Source organism: Poecilia reticulata, chromosome 7 (genome assembly GCF_904066995.2).
Source record: "Poecilia reticulata chromosome 7, P_reticulata-male-v2, whole genome shotgun sequence".
In the NCBI taxonomy this organism is placed as follows: Eukaryota; Metazoa; Chordata; class Actinopteri; order Cyprinodontiformes; family Poeciliidae; genus Poecilia; species Poecilia reticulata.
Window position 1 is genome coordinate 9,039,744 of NC_088836.1, and position 19,934 is coordinate 9,059,677.

Sequence of the window (19,934 nt, forward strand, 5' to 3'; positions counted from 1 at the left end):
TTATGAATTCCATTTAACATGTGCAGTCAAACTTACTCTTGTACCTTGTGTTGTTATTTCACTTTAGTAATTCAGCGTTTTGGCTTCAGGGAGCAAACCTATAACCTACATCTGATCTGGCCCAAGCAAAACATTTAAATATATCAAATATTTACTTCCATCAGCGATTCCTTTACATTTAGAAATGTTTACGTCAGAGGTGGCCAAGTGGGGGAAACGGTTATGAAAAATGCAAGCCCAAATATTCATGCCACGAACTTTTGATTTAAAGTAAGTTTTATTTTACTAAGAAATCGTTTTCTGATAGGAAATAACATGGGCATGTTTATGAAGATAAGAATGAACAAAAGTGCATTATTTTTATAGAAGATTTTTTTTTCTGTTTTTATTTATATTTTAACAAACAGTTCCAAGTGGAGAATCTTTTATGCCCTTCAGTATTCACCTGAAAGCCTGTAGTGGCATCAAGATAATTAAAAGTAAATGATGTTATACCAAGAAGAAGTTCTCAGATTATTTTGTGTCCAGAGTCGAAACTTAAAGCTGCAATTTATATTATTATATTTTGTATTTTGTTCTGTTTTGTCCACAGTATTTTCTTGAACTGTTGATTCCATCCTTGGAAATTTGGGTTGTAGAAAACTCTCCCTTTTCACATTACATGCTCTTTTCAATTGTTTACTGGAGGTGAAAACAGGCATACAAGTTCATTTTCTGTTGCGAGATAGGGTTTTTAAAATTCTCAATATGCAATCATTGGTTGTTTTTCTAAATTAATTGTGTTTTGCAAGGAAAATATTACAATAACCACATATTTAAAAAAATAATCTGATATTTTTTATTTGAGGGGAGGGGGGTTCTATGACTTTTCCAGTGGGCGCTATAGCACCCCCTGGTGCCACAACTGAGAGCATGCGAGAGAGAAAGCTTTTTCTCTCAGCGCTCTCTGAGAGCAGGAGCAGGAACTCACTTTCTGCTACACTGCAGCTAGCACAACCTGCTTTCAGAGGACGTGACAATTTCAATTTGAAAGCAGTAAACATTTTCATGCAACGTAAAGGGCTATTTATTTACAAAATATTGTTGTATCAATCAATCAGTCAAATGTGTATAGAACACTTGTCATACAATCAAGTCTAATGCAAAGTTACAGGGGTTAAAAACAAAGAAAGGCATTTAACCACTAGACACACAATGAAATGATCCACATAAACAGATAAAACAGGTAAGTATTGGTAATAAATGTGATTTATTAGTGGAAGAAAATCAATTGTAGAAGATAAGGAACTGTGGCAGCTTGTATTGATTAGAGAGGAAACACTGGGGAAATATTTCTATTATATACAGAGAAAGCTAAAATGAATAAAAAAATAGCAAAGTCTATGCATTGTAAACATGCAAAATGATAAATAACAATAAAATCTAGAATACTGAAGATGGATTATCTTCAAACACATAACAATGCTTGTAATTATTAACAATTTTCACGTAAATACATTAGGAACATATAAATATATCATTTAAAAGTGGCAAAAACCAAAGTAAAATGGAAAATAAATACAGATGAATAAAGTGATATAACACCATCCAACTAGCAATAACTATAAGCAAACAGGGAAATGAACAGCTCAGACACCCCAGGATGGTGACATCCCTGTCCTGAGGTTTCAGCTTGTTGGTGTTAATATGGTTCTGAGACGATCCCCTCACTTAGGTGAAATGGATCTTGATGGGGAGGCTGCAGACGGGATGAGATCGTCATCAGGCTCCAAACAGGTTAAGTCCAGCTCGAGTTCACTGTTGGAACGAACCTTATCAGTCCTAACAAGGAAAATGGAAAACACAATCAGTAATAATGTAGACCAACTGTGACTAAAGTACTCCATATCTTACCACTTAGTGGAAATGACTTATAACAATCTAGATTCCAGATTTGTTTTCACCAGAATCTGTCCTAATATTTTATGAAACCTTTCAGAGAAAGTACTCTAGTCAAAGAGTGAATAATACACAGACCATTAAAGTTGCAGTATTAAACTTTTATAAAAATGTCCTTTGTTACATTTATGAAACTCACTGTGCTGTGACTGTATGTTATGAGACACATCATAGATTGTTTGGTGCCCTGGGCAAACAACCCCACGGGGGGCCATCATACGCGTGATTCCATCTTTCCTCTCTGTTATTACCTACGTTCCTGTCTAACTGCTCTCAAATAAAGGCCGCCTGAGCCAAGAAAACCCTGGTAAAAAAGAGATAATTTATTAGGTTCCTTCTTTTTTTGAAGTAAACTAAGTGATTTGTGTAAGACTGACTTAAATTTGTAAATTTAAACACACTTAATGTGTCTTAAAAAAGTCAAAATGATGCAAAATGGCCGACCTCCTTCTGGGATTCAACCAAGGGTCCAAGATACACAAGATACACGTGCACTGAGTGTACAGAGGGCATGGCTTAAGCAATGTCATGATTTAACAATTGAATGCTGTAGGGATCCAGATGTGGATCAATCACTGAAGGTTTGGTGTCTCTGTGAATTTTTGTGTACGAGTTATTACAGTTTTGTGTTTAATGGCGAAAGATTTCAAACTCTGAGGCCTGACCACGTCCCTTAAGCATGCATGGCCATGCCTTATGGGCAAACTGATCAAGTTTGAAACCGATCGATTGAAATCTCTAGGAGGAGCTTGATCAAATGCGGAGGCTGTAAACGGCCAAAATGGGGTCAAAATCGGCACTTCAATCCAAGATGGCCAACTTCCTGTTCGGTGTAGAGCACTGGTCCAAGAGTTTTCTGTAGGTCATGGGGTTATAATTCTACGACAAAGTGCGCTGTTGAGCCATTTCTCTTGCAATTTTTTTTGACTACCTTAAAGTGAATATTTAAAGTTCTTTAAAATATTTTTTGAGGCCAAACTGTAAATCTGTTTGCTGTATTTGGTCAATAATTATGGTGCGTTCACACCAAACGCTTTTTGCGTTGCTGGCCTATTTGTCAAACTCGTTGGACACGCCCGACTCGTTGAATGCTTCAAAAGTGCTGCAACGGGCTCTCGACGGGCCCTTGATGTGCTTTCACATAGATTTTGAATGTAAACCAGATGCGCCTGACGCACGAAATGGTGTGAACGCACCATTAGGTAACAAATGTTATGAAATGTTAAATTAATCAAAACGTTCTGACTTCTAGAAAAAAACAAGTGGTTTTCATGACGTAACTGGAGGAGAAGAGAGCCCAACGGCTGCTGACTGCTGAGCTCAAGGAGGGCTTGTTCGCTCAAGTGACTTTCCGGTGATTTTTGTTTGTGCTGCTCTGACTGAAGATATTAATTAAAGTTTAAAGGTCAATCAGCCACCCCCCCGCCCCCACCACACTTTTATGAACTCAGACAAAATTAGTGTCAAATGTTTCTGCAACGTTTGTGCTGGTTTATGCACCAAAAGTTTTTATTTGTGCCGCTATCATTTCAAAAATATTAATAAATGTTTCTAGGGGTCATGAAAGGTCAACCAGGCCCCACCCCCGCCTTCTTCAAATCAGACAAAATTGGTGTCAACTCATTCATAATTCTAAAGATATTAATAAAAAAGTTATCAAATTTGTAATTTATGTTTCTTTGGCTTTGAAGATAGTAAAAAAAGTGTAAAGGTCAAAAGGTAGGAATTGCAGTGTTCATGGAGGGTGGGGATAGCGCAGTTAATAATTTGTTTGACCTTTATAGTAACCTTTTGGAGAATCTTCTTCTTTGCAACCTGGTAGTTAGCATTTGTGAAGAAATTCCCCACACATCAGAGGTAAAGGGCCAGAAGAAGATCTGTGGAGAGTCATATTATCTTCCAGAGTCTAGGGAGGAAAGTCTTTGCTGCACCTTTTTATCTTAATTTTGAGGCAGGACTTGGAACGCCAGACAACATGTCCGGTAAAGACTGGAAGCAGTCCAGTCTTTACATTTCCTGAACCACTTCCAGGAAATGTGTGGTGCTGAGACAGGAGCATCCTATCTTGGCACCACACTCGTATTCACTGTTCTTCCTTAGAACACCCCGTTTGTTCAGTCTCAATGCTGGATTTCATACACCTGTAGCTACAGAAGTCACTGGAACACCTGAATTCAATGATTTGGATTGGGAAGCAAATACTTTTGGCAATATTGTGTCTTTGCGACTGAACACATCATTTTAATGATTTCAATTACCTTCGTTTTTCTTCCAAGGCTAGCACGTCAGCTTCCCAGAAATGATTCATTACAATCACACCCATCATGTTTGTGAGTACATTCACCATGGTAGTTAAATGGTCTCTGAAGGGGACATAAGAGGAGAACAAACATACTGTTACTCAACTGTTGTTTCCTTGAAGGCTTTTTCTTCCCCACTCTACAACAGCGAGCTTCAGACAATTCCTAGTAACATCATCAGTCACAAAGTGTAGTTTTATCCAAAGAATTGCATCTTTAAATTTCTGCTTCTCTGCTATTGAACGGACAGACAAAAAAAACCCATTTATTTGGACTCCTGAACATACAGTAAATTAGACTTAATTTTAGTTTTTCTGGTTATTCTGAGATTTGGATGCGACATTTTCTTTGTTTTTTTTTTAATTAAAAGAATTATATTAATAGAGATTTGTTTATATTAGCTTCTGGATAAATTGTTGCCACTTTCTTAGATTTTTTTTTCAATATTGTTCATTTCCTTTTAACTGTTCCAGTTTCTTTTTAAAGTCTGTTTGGCTGTGAACACAACAGTTTGACCTCAGTCACATGAAATAAGTCGAGATTTTGCTATAATTGTCTTTTTTTTTCTTGGGATTTGGTTAAATCCCAAGATTTAACCAAATCTTGGGATCCTGGGGAGATCCTGGAGAGACACAGGGTCTCCCCAGGATCCAAGTAGGCTATCCTAGACATTTGTTTATCATGCATATTAAAAATCATGTCCTGGTCAAAAATAACTGCAAGCTTTCTGATTGCAAACCAGCATAACTCCATCCAGTGTGACGACACAGTTTGATGGTTAAAGTACTTTTTGAACACGAGTGGCAGGCTGTTGAGCATCAAGTTGAACTTACAGAAGCCATTCAAACACCACCAGATGGACAGCATCATGTGCAGGCAGTCCCACAGATGTCAGAACCATGATAGTGGTCACAGCTCCTTTGGCTGGGACCCCTGCAGTTCCAAAGGTGACAATGGCACTAGACAAGCTGCAAACCAAGCACAGACTACATCAACTGCAACACACAGTTGTGTCAAGCCTTTTCTCTTAACAATCCCAGTATGCACCTTTTCTCAATTCCAGACACTTAGAGGAAGCAGCTTACCAAATGGCAATTATCTGACCGACTTCCAGAGTGATGCCATTTAGCTGAGTAGTAAAGATGGAAGCGATCACTTCATAAATTGTTGTCCCGTTCATATTGATGCCGACGGTAATGGGCAACATGAGGCGGAGGAGTTGCTTATTGACCTTCACGTTCTCTTCGAGGCATTGAAGGGCAACAGGTAGAGTGGCGGTGCTTTGGCAGAAAGCACATCCTTTATTGGTGCACTGTTCATATGTGGAAACTAGAAAAGTGTCACTCTTTGACAACAAACAAGCAGAACATCTCACCTGGATGAGATGATAAATGCAGTTATCAAAGCCTTGGAGACCTTCTTGTAGATCTTAATGGGGTTCTGTCTGACTAACAAAAAATAAACCGTGGGCACAAACAAAAAGGCGTAGACTCCTTGTCTGAAAGAGACAACAAACTTATTAGAGTCATGCTCTGTGTTATCAAGACACAAAAAGCTATTCACTGGCCTTCAACTTTGACACTTATGAATTTTGTCATGGTAAACCACATGAAAAAATTGGTTGTCAAGTGTTTGGGGGGACTTGATATGCTAATACATAGTCGCGCGTCATTGCAAAGTGCAAGGAAAATGATTCATTGTTGCACAGTAACATCCATGAAGATGTGTGTGCATCTCTATTCAGCTTCAATCAGTCCATACTTTGTAGATCAACCTGTTGCAACAGTTCCAGCTGCGGCCTGTTGCGTCATGTTTCCACCAACTTTGCTCTTTCATAGAAACAACATTTATCACATTCTTCTCTGCAAAATAGCATAAGCTCAGATTAGATGGGGAGTGTGAACACAAAGCTTTCTGCCACATATTATCAAAAGGATATTGGTCTAGACCAGTGTTTCCCAACCGCACACATGATTTCAATTGTTGGCTGATTAACAGGATTTTGCTGAATTGCAATCATCTGAATGGGGTGTATTGAAGCAGGGGACCATCTAAAACATGCAGGTCAGTGTGCCTTGAGGACTGGGGTCCTCAAGGCACAATCAGTGATTGATTTTAAGCTCGGCCAATTAACCTGGTGTGCTCATGTCCACCCCCACGAGATGCTACCCTGGGTGGTTGCCCATGTCATCCACATAATAAACCGCCACTGCATGGACAGTCTACTGTCCACCTGCCCACTAACGGAGAGGCCCACCAAGGAATCCCCTGGTATGCCAGTATGCCAGTCCGCCCCTTCTTTTGGGACATCTTGATTTATTTAATTGTGGGATGACTGACTTTATGCTATGGTCCAAATTATAGGTACATTATTTTTGCTAAGGTTTATGTGATATTTTGTGAGCTCCAAATGTTCCGATGGACCGAATCTTCCTTTATCAGTTGAGGTTCTGCAGTAACTTCTACTCACAGCCGCTCACCTCCAGCCCAGATCCTGTCAGCAGCGGCACAACGAGAACTGATTTTGGTAGTTCAGCTCAACTATGCAGAGCCCTTAACCCTCCTCCTCTTCTTTACCTTCAGATATTGTTTTAGAAACTAAGACTGATTTAAACTTTTCCTGAACTTTCTCCTTGACCTGTCTGCTGAGTCTTTTGGTGTTCATGATGCTGTTTGTTCACTAACGTTCTCTAACAAACCTCTCAGGCCAAACACAACATCTGAAAGGGAACTGCTTGAACTGGACAGGCTTTTGGGGGGAATCGGAGTAAATTAGCTGACAATAATTGTATTAAGAAAACTGGTCTTTGCAGTGTCTTCATCCACTAAACATAAAGGAGAAAAATCTCAGTAAAATCTGTGCTACGCTTCTGTAAAATACATTGAAAACAGTTTTCTTTCCTTCTTGTGTAGAGTTCAGTGCTGCCATCTCACAAGCAGTGATCTCAATTTGGCAACAAAGTTGAAACAGACAAAGTGGACATACGCCATACAAACCACTCCTGCAAACTTCACGAGTTTAAAGGCATCTCCCCAGTCCTCCACAGACAACACACTGTCTGTGATCAGAAAAAGTACTCCAATTGGCAAATACCTGAATCAAAAAAACGGTCAAGAAAAAAGGTTAAATAAATGGGTGTCCCAAATTTATTTTGATTAACTGTTTGTCAAATAGGTATCCCTCAAGGATGATAAACACTCTTTTCTGTCTACTTAGAAAGATTAAGGCAACTATTTGCATAATTTATTTATGTTGATCAAGCAAGACTGTTCTTTGTCTTAATTACTTACATATTTCTTTGAAACATAAAATCAAGGTAAAGTTAACTTTGTAAAGCAGGTTAAACAGAACCTTGCATAAAGCACTCAACATGTTTAATGTAAATGAAATATGCAAGTACACTGTAAAATCTAATTAGTTCACCTAACTTAAAAAATGTGCAAACTTATTGCCTCAAAAAAAAATCTAGTTTTTAAAACTTAATACTTGATTTTTATTTGTTTCTCTGCTCAAACTTAAATATGGAAAGAAGTGATAGTTTGTTCAATTTTAAATTTTTCTAAGATTTTATTAGTTCTTTGCAAAATTACATTAGGGGCAGAAAATCAATTACAAGCATTACAACAATACAATAATTCACAAACAGTTCATTCATGGAAGTTATACAAATTCTGTTTAGTCTATTGTTTACACAAGTTCAAAAACTGTCCAGGTATTTTCCACATTAACATTTCGTCTTCACTTTTTTCACACAAGGAGTTTTCCCAAATAAAGTTTTTAATCAATGTAGCCACACTTTTTGTTACACTTGTTTTTTTTGTGTGTTTTTTTGTTGTTGTTTTGCTACTGTAGGTGTTAATCTCATCCAATCTATTTTTTCTGCCTACATCACCAACAACAGCATTAGTTTTTGTTAAAACACTGTTATAATGTGTTTTTAAACATTAAAAACACATTATAAACACATTATAAAACATATTATAGTGTATATTTTATTATTCAACACAGAATCAGATGGGCAAATGTTCAAAACTTTCTCTTTGGTTTGCAGGTTTGCTTCAGCAGGAATGGAATAAGGTCTGGGGACGTCCTGAACGTTAAGCTTTTACTTAATTTAACTTCATATTTTTAAGTAGACACAGCAGAACATTTTTGTCAGTGTACTTAAAATCACAGCTTGGGAACTCTTAGGTAGCTTAGGTTGGTGTCTTGAAGTACAGAAAGAAACACAGTAAAGATAACAAGATTGCTTTTTGTTGTGTGGATGAACTTAAAAAGACAGGCTCTTAGTACTTAATTTATTTTCTGAAAAAAAATTACAATTTTGAACAAATATTTTTGACCTCAATACTGTATATTTTTGTGTAAAGATACAAACTTGATTTTTTTTATTGTTGATTTCACAGTTTCAGTTATGTTAAATTTACTTCACCACAGATTTTTTTTTTTTTATCACAAACAGAAATCACATTTCTTTGATATTGTAATTTACCCTTATGTCTGACCTGAACTAATTAAGGGAACATTGTGTGTATTAAACATATATCTAATTTGGTAAAAGCATGAAATTGTATACTGAAATGTTATCTTACCACATGAACCAGAGGACTATGATTTTTACTGCATCGTTGATGATTTGAATGAGCCTCAGAGTGCTTTTTGCATTCTCTCCCACCCTGATTAACAAGAGGCCGATGGTGAAAGACCAGATGATCAGTCCCATAACGTTGGCTCCAGGAACATAGTTGCCTACCAGTAGCATCTCACTGTCATTCTGCGGCTAGACACACAAATATGCTGGCTCTAACTCTCCAAGATAAGTATTGTAGTAGTACAGCACCATATTGGACAATACATATCACTTTTCCACAGTAAGTCACATTAAAGTCATTAACTTTGATGTATTTTATTTGCATTTATTTTGTAAAAGACCAATCCAAAATGGGATAACTGTGAAATGTATAGAACAAATTCAAGAATTAGAAAAACATTATGTATATAAATAGAAAAAATTATTTGTGTATTTAGCTATGTAACCCCTCCAATAGCCCTACACATTCAGTTATACACATGTATGTTGACTTGCTTTTCTATTGCAGAGAAGCAATACACGTTCTTAATAGGAAGATGGATGGCACTAAATCTCAGACAATCTAGGATCAAAACTTGTTTTAGGGGGCCAGAAGACTTGAGAGTTGAGACTAGGAAATATCTTTCCCTTGGAGCAAAACAGTCACTCTGAATATACAACCAGATCTACAATGGATGGCTTTAGGTGAAAACACCACCGTCTATTAGATCGTTATGGTCAAATCCGGGCCTAAATACAACAGAACAATTGTGGCAAGATGTGGAAATTGTTCTACCCTCTGTCCTAAGAAATATTATTGTTGTGTTAACTGGTGTTGTCTAAACCAATAGTACAAGTGTTTTGAATGGTTGCTTGTCTCTGTGTTCCCCTGTGATGTGCCCCTCCTCTTGCTCAATGACCGCTACAGAAAGGCACAACTGCCCCTGAGGTGAGCTGAAAACAAACACCACCTCTCCTTTCATGTTTTAAATTAAAGCCATCCAGATTTTTCTTCCTCTTCACAGTCAAGTACTCTTTTTAGTGTTGGCTGACTACTTAAAACCTAAACAAAATACTTTGAAGTTTGGAGTTGTAAAGTGACAAAATGTGTAAAAGCTCTAAGGCTATCAATGCTTTTGGAAGGTGCTCTAGAAGAAGATCAACGATAAGAAGAAAATACTCACCCCTTCGAGTATAATTTGATCTCTTGAAAGATAAATAATCTCAGTCTTGTACTGAGAAAAAAAAAGAACTATTTGTGACCTTCCAGACCCAACATAGGAAGCTACACACTGAGCTGTGGTTCTGAATACAAAACATACCTGCTCGAAGAAAGCCTGAATGAAGCTCTCTGGAATCATGTTCCTATGAGAGTAAAAGGAGTGTCAGAAAAAAACTGGGCTTGTAAATTTTAAAGACACAAAACGTGAAGATATTATTTTCACCAGAGTTTAATATTATCATTTCACATCAACAACGACAGTTTTAAATCATAGTTGCTAATAAATAGGACTTCTATTTTAATTTCTCTATGCAGTAAACTGAATATGCTGAAAACCAGGAATATTGTTTAAGCACAATCACTAGAAGAAAATTCACAAAAAACAGAAATACAAAATGCAGCAGTTTGAAATTAAACATTAGACTCATCCCCTGCCTAAAGCAACCTCAGTCTCAGGAACTATCTGCCACTTCAACTGGCTCTGCTAAATATAAGATCAGAAAAAGGACTATTAGTAAATGACTTCACTCAGCATTATATTGATGTTCCTGACAGAAACATGGTTGGATACTGAATCACCTCTACTAATCGAATCAGCGCCTCCTAATTACAAATTTTTAAGTGAGAATAGAAAACGTAAAAAAGAAGAGTTGTGGCCTTTATATTTAAGAATTGAGGTAAAGGTCCATAGACAAACTTTGACACTAACTCTATACAAAGATTTAGTGATATGTAGAAAACTTCTTCATTGGCTTCAATAAGCTTTTATTTCTTGTATGTATCATTGATAGGTACAATCTATGGAGGACCAAAACCGCCATAATAAGAAATAAAATCATAAATATATGTTTAGTTTTTCTTTTTTCTTACACACGAGTTTCCGTCAAGTAATGTATATATTTTCTTTTTTATTTCCCCTAAACATGTGTTTTTGTCAAGAAAAATAGATATTTTGCTTTGTCTTTTTTTGCTTCTCCCTTTTCTGCTTGCTGTATTTCTGCTTGCTGTATTTCTGCTTGCTGTATTTCTGTTTGCTGTTTTTCTGCTGCATCGTTATGTTAATGAAGAGGGCTGCCTTTGGAAAAAATTTCACTGCGTCAGATGTTGTGGGGCGTTTAGGTGCAGTCGCTCGGTGCCATCTTTACAGGCCACAGACCAAAACAAACTTTATCCCAATGGTTTTATTGTGTTACCGACTGCAGTGAAGTTAGTTTCGAGTTGGATATTGGATTTTCCAATATCCGCCGATAAAGCGGCGTTTAGCTCAAGGTTGATCCGATTTATGAACGCTAATTTCAGCCAGTCGTTCTCTAGCTTCCTCCTCAAGCGCTCGGAGGTTCACTTCACTGCAGTTGGTAACACTGCAGTGAATGCAAACGAGTTCTCTAGGGAGATAATAAGGTCTGGATTTGACCATTATAAACTTGACATTGGGTGAGAATTGTCTCTCGTCTGTGCACCAAGCATTTTTGATATAAATGCACAAACCTCCACCGCTGATATTGCCGGAGATCTCTGCTATTTTGTCAGCTCAGTGTATATGGCATCCTGCTAACTCAATAGCATTGTCCAGGAAGCTATTTTTTAGCCATGTTTCAGTGAAAATTATGACATTTGAGTTCATAATCCATCTGTTATCTATGTTGGGGAGCCATATTTCATCCATTTTGTTTGCCAGAGAACGGACATTGACGAGGAAAATGGTGGGTATGGGCAGCCGGTGTGGCGTAAGATTTAGCTTAGCTTGTAGCCCTCCACTTGTACCCTGCCTTTGTTTGCGTTCTTGGTGCCATCTGGGTGCACTGGCCAGGAAAAGTGAACAGCCTCTGGCGTTTTGGAGATCTCTGGGATGAGTTGGAAATAAAACTGTCGGAGTTTTGAGTCCAAATGTCCAGAAACTCCTGTCTGCTGTAGAACAGCAATGGCGAGCAATTCTGGATGCATAGTCCAGTCAAAAGTAAATAGAAAATTGCTAATTCTTGAGAGACCCGAGCCTTGTGTTGTTCATGCGCCACCACAGTTAAGTGTAACATTCACCAACATTATGATGTGCAACGGTGGCCCTTGTCAAAATGTAATGCTTCAATTGTTGCCTGTGTGTTCTATTACTTTGGATTTTGTGTTTTCATGATGTAAAACACCTTTATCTGCCTGGTGGCTGAAATTTGCTATATACAATTAAACTTGAATGAAATCGAATTGAATTAAACACTTGTCCTCTCACCTTAAGAGATCCATGAAGATCACATGCATAGAGAAGGGAACGGTAACACCCGGTTCTTTATGTTTCAACTCTGAATCCACACCAGGCTTTAGTGTGAACACCAGAGTAAATGCTGCAACACAAAATCTCAGGCAGGATGTCAAAAGCAACTAGAAAAATTGCTGTTCCTTGCAAAACAGCCGTGAGAATGCATTTCTGCAGGATGAACACCGCAGTAGATGCCAGAGAGAGTAAAAAAAAAAAAAAAAACTGAATACAGAGACAGAAATGAACAAAGTTGAAGAGAGAGATGGGTCAAAGGAAAGCAGAAGACAAAAATACCAGAAGAAAGCTGAACACAAACAGATCTAAGCACAGCAGAAGAGGGAAACACAAGGAAGAAAATGTTCCCGGAGACCTGTGTTCCGGAAAAGCTTGAAAGAAAACTGCAAGATCTACAGCAATGACACTAATACTATTTGCACAAAGCAGACAGCCCTGGCTGAAAAATGTATGAACAGCAGCATTTTGATGAATGCATTCTCACTTGATAACACAATAGACACTATGATACTCTATAAATCTATGTTAAAATACACTGCACTTTATAAAGTTACCATAAGCTGTGGCATATACAGTACTGCCAATGACGAAGGCTCCTGTGACCAAGCCTGCTTTCCTGGACATTTTGGTGTGTAATCCAGTTACTCCTGAGAAAAGAGAGCAGAACCAGAATTTCATTTGATTCCTGAGCAAGAAACAGGATAACATCCTAGTTCATGTGTGACCTAACAATAGTCTAAATATCTGAACTGATCTTCGTCTTCTATCACCTTTAGGTGACAAGAAATAAATTCTTGTGAATTAGACTCATCGAGATCTAGACACATACAGGTCCTTCTCAAAAAATTTGCATATTGTGATAAAGTTTATTTTCCATAATGTAATGAAAAAATTTTAATCTAAATATTTTAGATTCATAGCACACCAACTGAAATATTTCAGGTCTTTTATTCTTTTAATACTGATGATTTTGGCATACAGCTCATGAAAACCCAAAATCCCTGTCTCAAAAAATGAGCATATCATGAAAAGGTTCTCTGAACCTCATCATCTGAATCAACAAAGTAATTCTAAACACCTTCAAAAGATTCCTGAGGCTTTTAAAAACTCTCAGCCTGGTTCATTACTCAAAACCGCAATCATGGGTCAGACTGTCGACCTGACTGCTGTCCAGAAGGTCATCATTGACGCCCTCAAGCAAGAGGTTAAGACACAGAAAGAAATTTCTAAATGAATAGGCTGCTCCCAGAGTGCTGTATCAAGGCACCTCAGTGGGAAGGAAAAAGTGTGGCAGAAAACGCTGCACAACGAGAAGAGGTGACCGGACCCTGAGGAAGATTGAGGAGAAGGGCCGATTCCAGACCTTGGGGGACCTGTGGAAGCAGTGGACTGAGTCTGGAGTAGAAACATCCAGAGCCACTGTGCACAGGTGTGCGCAGGAAAGGGGCTACAGGTGCCACATTCCCCAGGTCAAGCCACTGTTGAACCAGAAACAGCGGCAGAAGTGGCTGACCTGGGCTACAGAGAAGCAGCACTGGACTGTTGCTCAGTGGTCCAAAGTACGTTTTTCAGATGAAAGCAAATTTTGCATGTCATTCGGAAATCAAAGTGCCAGAGTCTGGAGGAAGACTGGGGAGAAGGAAATGCCAAAAGGCCAGAAGTCCAGTGTCAAGTACCCACAGTCAGTGATGGTCTGGGGAGCCATGTCAGCTGCTGGTGTTGGTCCACTGTGTTTCATCAAGTGCAGGGTCAATGCAGCAGCTATCAGGAGATTTTGGAGCACTTCATGCTTCCATCTGCTGAAAAGCTTTATGGAAATGAAGATTTCATTTTTCTGCACAAATTGGCACTTGCCCAGTGCCAAAACCACTGGTATTACTGACCATGGTATTACTGTGCTCAATTGGCCTGCCAACTCTCCTGACCTGAACCCCATAGAGAATCTGTGGGATGTTGTGAAGAGAAAGTTCACAATATGAGCCTTAAACTCTGGATGAGCTTAAGGCTATCAAAGCATCCTGGGCCTCCATAACACCTCAGTGCCACAGGCTGATTGCCTCCATGCTGCATTGAAGGTTGCTAAAGGATTCCTGACCAAGTATTGAGTGCATAACTGAACATAATTATTTGAAGGTTGACATTTTTGGTATTAAAACTCATTTCTTTTATTGGTCAGATAAAATATGCACATTTTTTGAGACAGGGATTTTGGGTTTTCATGAGCTGTATGCCAAAATCATCATTATTAAAACAATAAAAGACATAAAATATTTCAGTTGGTGTGTGTGCAATGAATCTAAAATATGTGACAGTTTAATTTTTATCATTACATTATGGAAAATAATGAACTTTATCACAATATGCTAATTTTTTGAGAAGGACCTGTATATAAAAAAGTGTTTTCAGCAATATTCATTCAGAATATCCACAAAAAGTGAGAGAGCACCTTTTATGTCTATCTCTATTGCAATAAGTTAATACATTGAGAATTTAGATTTATATTTAGCTCGCCTGCAAGCACGCTTGTCACAATGAGGGGGACAGAAAACATCTTAAGCACATTGAGAAGTACATTCCCTGGAAATTGGATCCACATTTTCAAAGTAGTAGTTGGGCCAACTGTAAACCTCAGCAGAAACCCAAGGCCTATTCCTATGGAGCAAAAAAAAAATCACAATCATAAGTATGAAAAAACCCAGCACCATCAAGATGTAAAAACAACTTTTGGTATGGCATACTTTACAGCAGCTGTGAGAAATATATGGAAGTGCTTTAATATAAATGGTAAATACAGTTTCAAAGTTTGTTCAGTTTATTATCTATAGGCAACATTGTATTGTATGAATTAGTAAAACAAAGTCTGTCATTTATTTTCTAAAGATGAGTAAAATAGCAGAGCTGTTGCCTTGCAGCCAGAAGGTTCTGGGTTCAATTCCCGGCCCCGGTCTTTCTGCATGGAGTTTGCATGTTCTCCCTGTGCATGCGTGGGTTTTCTCCGGGTACTCCGGTTTCCTCCCACAGTCCAAAAACACATGACTGTTAGGTTAATTGGTCTGTCTAAATTGCCCCTAGGTGTGAGTGTGTGTGTGCATGGTTGTTTGTCCTGTGTCTCTGTGCTGCCCTGCGACAGACTGGCAACCTGTCCAGGGTGAACCCCGCCTCTCGCCCGGAACGTTAGCTGGAGATGGGCACCAGCAACCCTCCCGACCCCACTGAGGGACAAGGGTGTAAAGAAAATGAATGGATGGATGGGTAAAATAGCGACTAACTACATGTCATTTTCACAGTAGATTCAATAACTGGAGGAAAATGAGTGAAAGTTGGCAGAAAAAAACAAGGTTCACTGTAATAGTAGAACATGGCTTACAATCATATTCAGCAAGTTAGAATATGTGTTCTAATTAGACTTGTTTATTTTCAAATAAACGAGTCTTTTAAAAATATCCTTAAACATACCGTACTTATTTTTCTATTAAGCCCATATCTCCAAATTAAACATATTTTGTATTGTATAAAATTAGTATTACAGAAATAAATGTCTTCAAACATCCATCAGTTTGTGAACTGAGTTACTGACATGAATGAACTTTTGAATAATATCCTCTAATACCCTCACTTATTGAACTTGACTTTAATACATCCAACATCTCATGTACATTTCAAAACTTAATAAGTTAAGTTTTGAACTTAACTAGTTCAAAACTTAACAATGCTGCTCTAGGAAGCAGAGCAGCAAAGTTTTTATTAATTTGCTGCTATTATATATATATATATATATATATATACAGGGGTGAAAGTAAGGGGGTACGGCAGGGTACTGCATACCCCTAAAAGATTTAGCGGGGGTACGCAGTACCTGCAAGAGAGGGGAGCGGCTGTCAGCTGTAAAGAATCAACGGGTTCACTGTGCAGCAGTGAGTTCACCCACTAATGCCGTGACTGATTCGTTTTTCAAGAACAATCTAAAACACGACTTCAGGGGCAAAGCTATAGGGGGGGTCGGGTGCCCTCCGAACCGGCCCGGATGGGGGCCCGGGTCTGGAGGTGCCAGGGAGGGAGGAATGGTTTCAAGTCGCTTAAATGTCTGATTATAGACGGAAAAAGTGCGCCCTCACCTGTTGAGAAAGGTGTATTTAATGTAAAAGTCAACAGTTTCACTTTCAGATCAAAATATGACAATGTTCACGCTGCAGCCTGAAATGACCCAATTCCAATTTTTTTTTTTTTTGACGTAATGCGACCTGTATCCGATTTTCTCATGGTAGTGTGAACAGCACAGGTCGGATTCTTTTACGAATGTGGCCCATATCCGATACGTATCCGATTCAAATGCGACCTAACGTTCAGGTCGCATTCATCCGAACTGAACGTCACTGATTCTCAACAAACCTCACTATTCTGTGTCCTGATACGTGCAAGCGGGAAGAAAAACAACAACCATGACGGACTATAAAGAGGATTAAGTTGTTAATATGCTGCTTCGGCCGGACAACAACTTCAAATGTGCAAGCTAAGCTCCACCGTTAGCCTCCATGTTTACTTCCGCAAACACTGAGCACTTCTTTTTATGGCAGTTGGCAGAACACTTAGAACGCTGACGCTATTGCGCCCTCTAGTGCGCATGCGGTACACTTTCAGGTCGTTTGCCCGTTCACACTGCAGAACGCATACAGGCCGCATTTACTGGCATTAAAATATCGGAATTGCTAAAAAAATCGGAATTGGGTCACTTCAGGCTGCAGTGTGAATGGTGAAGTTCTCGCGGTGGATTACTGCGGGACCTCCTCTTCATCTGTAGAGGAGTGGCGAGATTTGACGATGAAAACAAACCCTCATGGGGTGGAGTCATTGTGGTGAAAGAAGTCCTTTGACTGATGCCACGTTTCTGTTTCACCGTCATGCTAAAAAATATCCAATTACCGGTAATCAAATGATCGAGAAAAAAAAAAAAAAAAGCTTTTCAACACAGCAACTCAACAACTACAGTTCCGGGTGTAGAAGTGCTCAGGTTGACTATGGTTTATTGCCAATTTGTATTCTAAGATATTTGTAAGAATCCACCTGGGCAATTAGTTGATTATGGATGACCACTGGCGTGTGATCTCCCATTGCCTTCGGGAGGAAAATAATAATAATAATAATAATAATAATAATAATAATAATAATAATAATAATAATAATAATAATAATAATAATAATAATAATAATAATAAGAATAAGTTCCTGTGATTCTTGGACATTATACACCCGGAATAATGTCCGGGTGTATACTCACACCACTGAAGAATTAAAAAAAAAATCTGTTGTCGGTGGCTAAATGTGATCTGAATTGAGGCAAAAAAATAAAAAATAAAAAAAATAAAAAAATAAAAATAATAATACATGTAGTACCAGAAAATCTTAACATATATTTTTTGGTGTAATACAGTGTATTAAACTGCACATTTAAGAAACGTCAAATTACGTTTTAACTTATTTCAGTTAAATCCCAGGTTAAACACATTTATTTAACCGCTAACCTCCGTCTCACCAGCAATTCCACCACAAAAATAAATTAATAATAATAATAATAATAATAATAATAATAATAATAATAATAATAATAATAATAATAATAATAATAATAATAATAAAGTCACAGAATGTTTGGCAGTAGCAAAAAAAAAGTTGGTAATTACCTAAGGCAACTGACAACAGGCAAAAGACCTGAATTAGGCTGTCAACCTTTCTCATCGTTTCTCTGTGGTCCAGTCAGATAGATGCACTAGTCTATCGCAGCTGTTCACGACAATCAGATAATCAGTTGCTGTTCGGTATCCAATGCTGGGTAACTAGATGAAAGTTGTCCCACTTTTTAAAAAATGCCCCGGAAAGCATATTCTGTCTCTATGGATACATTGGTAAAATAAATAACACAATCTGAATGCGTTAGAAATATTCTTGTTTAAATATATTTAAACCTATTTCAGTAATTGGATGTGTTTAAAAACGAGTCTGATTCGACTTGGTTTGTTCATTTGTCATTTCATAGAAAAAGCGTTTAGGTGATGTAAAAAGTTTCTGATCTAAGAGGATGTTGTTCATTTTGGCATCCAGTCCTTAGATTCGTTTTTTTTTTTGTTGTTGTTGTTTTGTTTTGTTTTGAAAAATGCCCGGAAAAGCCTTCCCGTGTCTCCTTGGATACCTTGATTTTGGTTCAAATACTCAACAGCATTTATTTTAAAAATGAAAAAGACAACGTGTTTCGACTAAACTGTTTGGTTTATGGACTATTTACTCATGAAACTGGACATTTTAACAGTCTGAAAAATACAGTTTACGTACTTTAGAGTGTTAGCCCATAACACAAGTTGCCATCAATGCTAAGAGTTGTTTATAGTAATAACGTGAATAAAACATTTTCTGTTGAAAGAACGAGTGATGTGATTTGTTAGATGTGATTTGTTACTCAGTGTCAAGGATCTTAATTGGTGAAATGACTAAGATGACTGTTTTGAGATAATACATTTAAGAGAATCATTTTTATTGAATTTAGAGTTTTGAATGAAAGATAGGCATGTTATGTAAAAAATAAACCTCACGTTTAGTCTCCATGTTAATGGTGATAAAAAAAAATCATTTGAAATGTATTCTAACTTTAATCGTCAGCTGCTCGCAGCCCGGTGGATCCGCACTCTCGTAGCCCAATTATCATCTACAAATGATGCATTTCAAAGAGTAAAAGTACAACTTGCTCAGAGGACATTGTGATTTTATATAAATGTTAAGCATGTTTTAAAAGCTCTTTCTCTAAAACAACGAATAAAAGAGTTTTCAACAAAATAAAAAGACTAATCTGTTTTTTTTTTTAAATTAAGCCCATAGCTCCAAATTAAACATATTTTAAAACACTGAATACATTTTCGAAACCAATTAAACCCTTAGCTTCGTGTAGAGTCCGTTGTTTCGCAATTTTAGATAAATTCACGCGTGAAAGCATATTTATTTAGTTCCACACTGAGTTTTGCAGATGTCTATTCCTACTGTATAGGTTCGTTCATATAGGTCTTTATTTATATTCTAGTAATGGAGGTGGCAGATACTTTTGATTCTGAAAAATTGTAAATTTGGAGAGAATTTAATTCAAAGATAGATTTTTTTAAATGAAAATACGACATTTAATATTACAAATTTACATGAGACCAATAAAAAAAGCATTTAGATGCATAAATGCGGGGTTAATAAATTTTTTTCTTACCGTTTTAAAGATTAAACAGGCAAAAAGATTATTATTAGTCAAAATCAGGTTTACTTTCCGAGTGCTCACATCTGATTTAATAAAACAGATCTAATGCACTTTAAATGGCGCCAAAACACTTCTCACAGTATCTTAGATCTGTGAGGCGAACTTCAGGCCCATAAGTCAGCCAGCATCAGTGGTAAACACACACCATTTTAGATTTTTACTGGTGCTGATTTATGACACACGTCACAAAGCGGTTATAGGATCAAACAGCATCAGCGATTTAAATATCAGGCACTTATTAAAAGGTTTTTGTTTTGATCTCAATCATTTTGTTGCAGTCTGGCTAAAGCAATGTGGCGCTTCCATTACAATGTTGACCAAGATCTCACTTAGGAATGGTTGTTGCTCAGGG

General features: G+C 37.6%; 1 protein-coding gene across 1 annotated transcript; it reads right to left on the reverse strand.

Annotated features, from left to right (window-relative positions):
• Positions 1-1,230: 1,230 nt before the first annotated feature.
• On the reverse strand, positions 1,231-18,159 carry LOC145552186 (excitatory amino acid transporter 3-like). The gene is made up of 13 exons (XM_081608787.1): positions 17,976-18,159; positions 14,809-14,949; positions 12,852-12,944; positions 12,256-12,367; positions 10,132-10,174; positions 9,994-10,044; positions 8,832-9,019; positions 7,225-7,332; positions 5,614-5,736; positions 5,324-5,518; positions 5,072-5,206; positions 4,197-4,301; positions 1,231-1,821 (listed from the first exon to the last, which is right to left on the reverse strand). The coding sequence occupies exons 1-13, from the start codon at positions 18,028-18,030 to the stop codon at positions 1,707-1,709; spliced, it is 1,464 nt and encodes a 487-aa protein (XP_081464913.1). The 5' UTR covers positions 18,031-18,159; the 3' UTR covers positions 1,231-1,706.
• Between the last annotated feature and the right edge of the window lie 1,775 nt (positions 18,160-19,934).

Coding starts and splice junctions, on each gene's coding strand:
- LOC145552186 (XM_081608787.1), bottom strand. CDS start 18,030: ATGAGAAAGGTTGACAGCCTAATTCAGGTCTTTTGCCTGTTGTCAGTT. Junction 10,045..10,131: donor TTCAGGCTTTCTTCGAGCAG/GTATGTTTTGTA, acceptor TTTTTTTCTCAG/TACAAGACTGAGATTATTTA. Junction 5,207..5,323: donor GGTCAGATAATTGCCATTTG/GTAAGCTGCTTC, acceptor CTTGGTTTGCAG/CTTGTCTAGTGCCATTGTCA.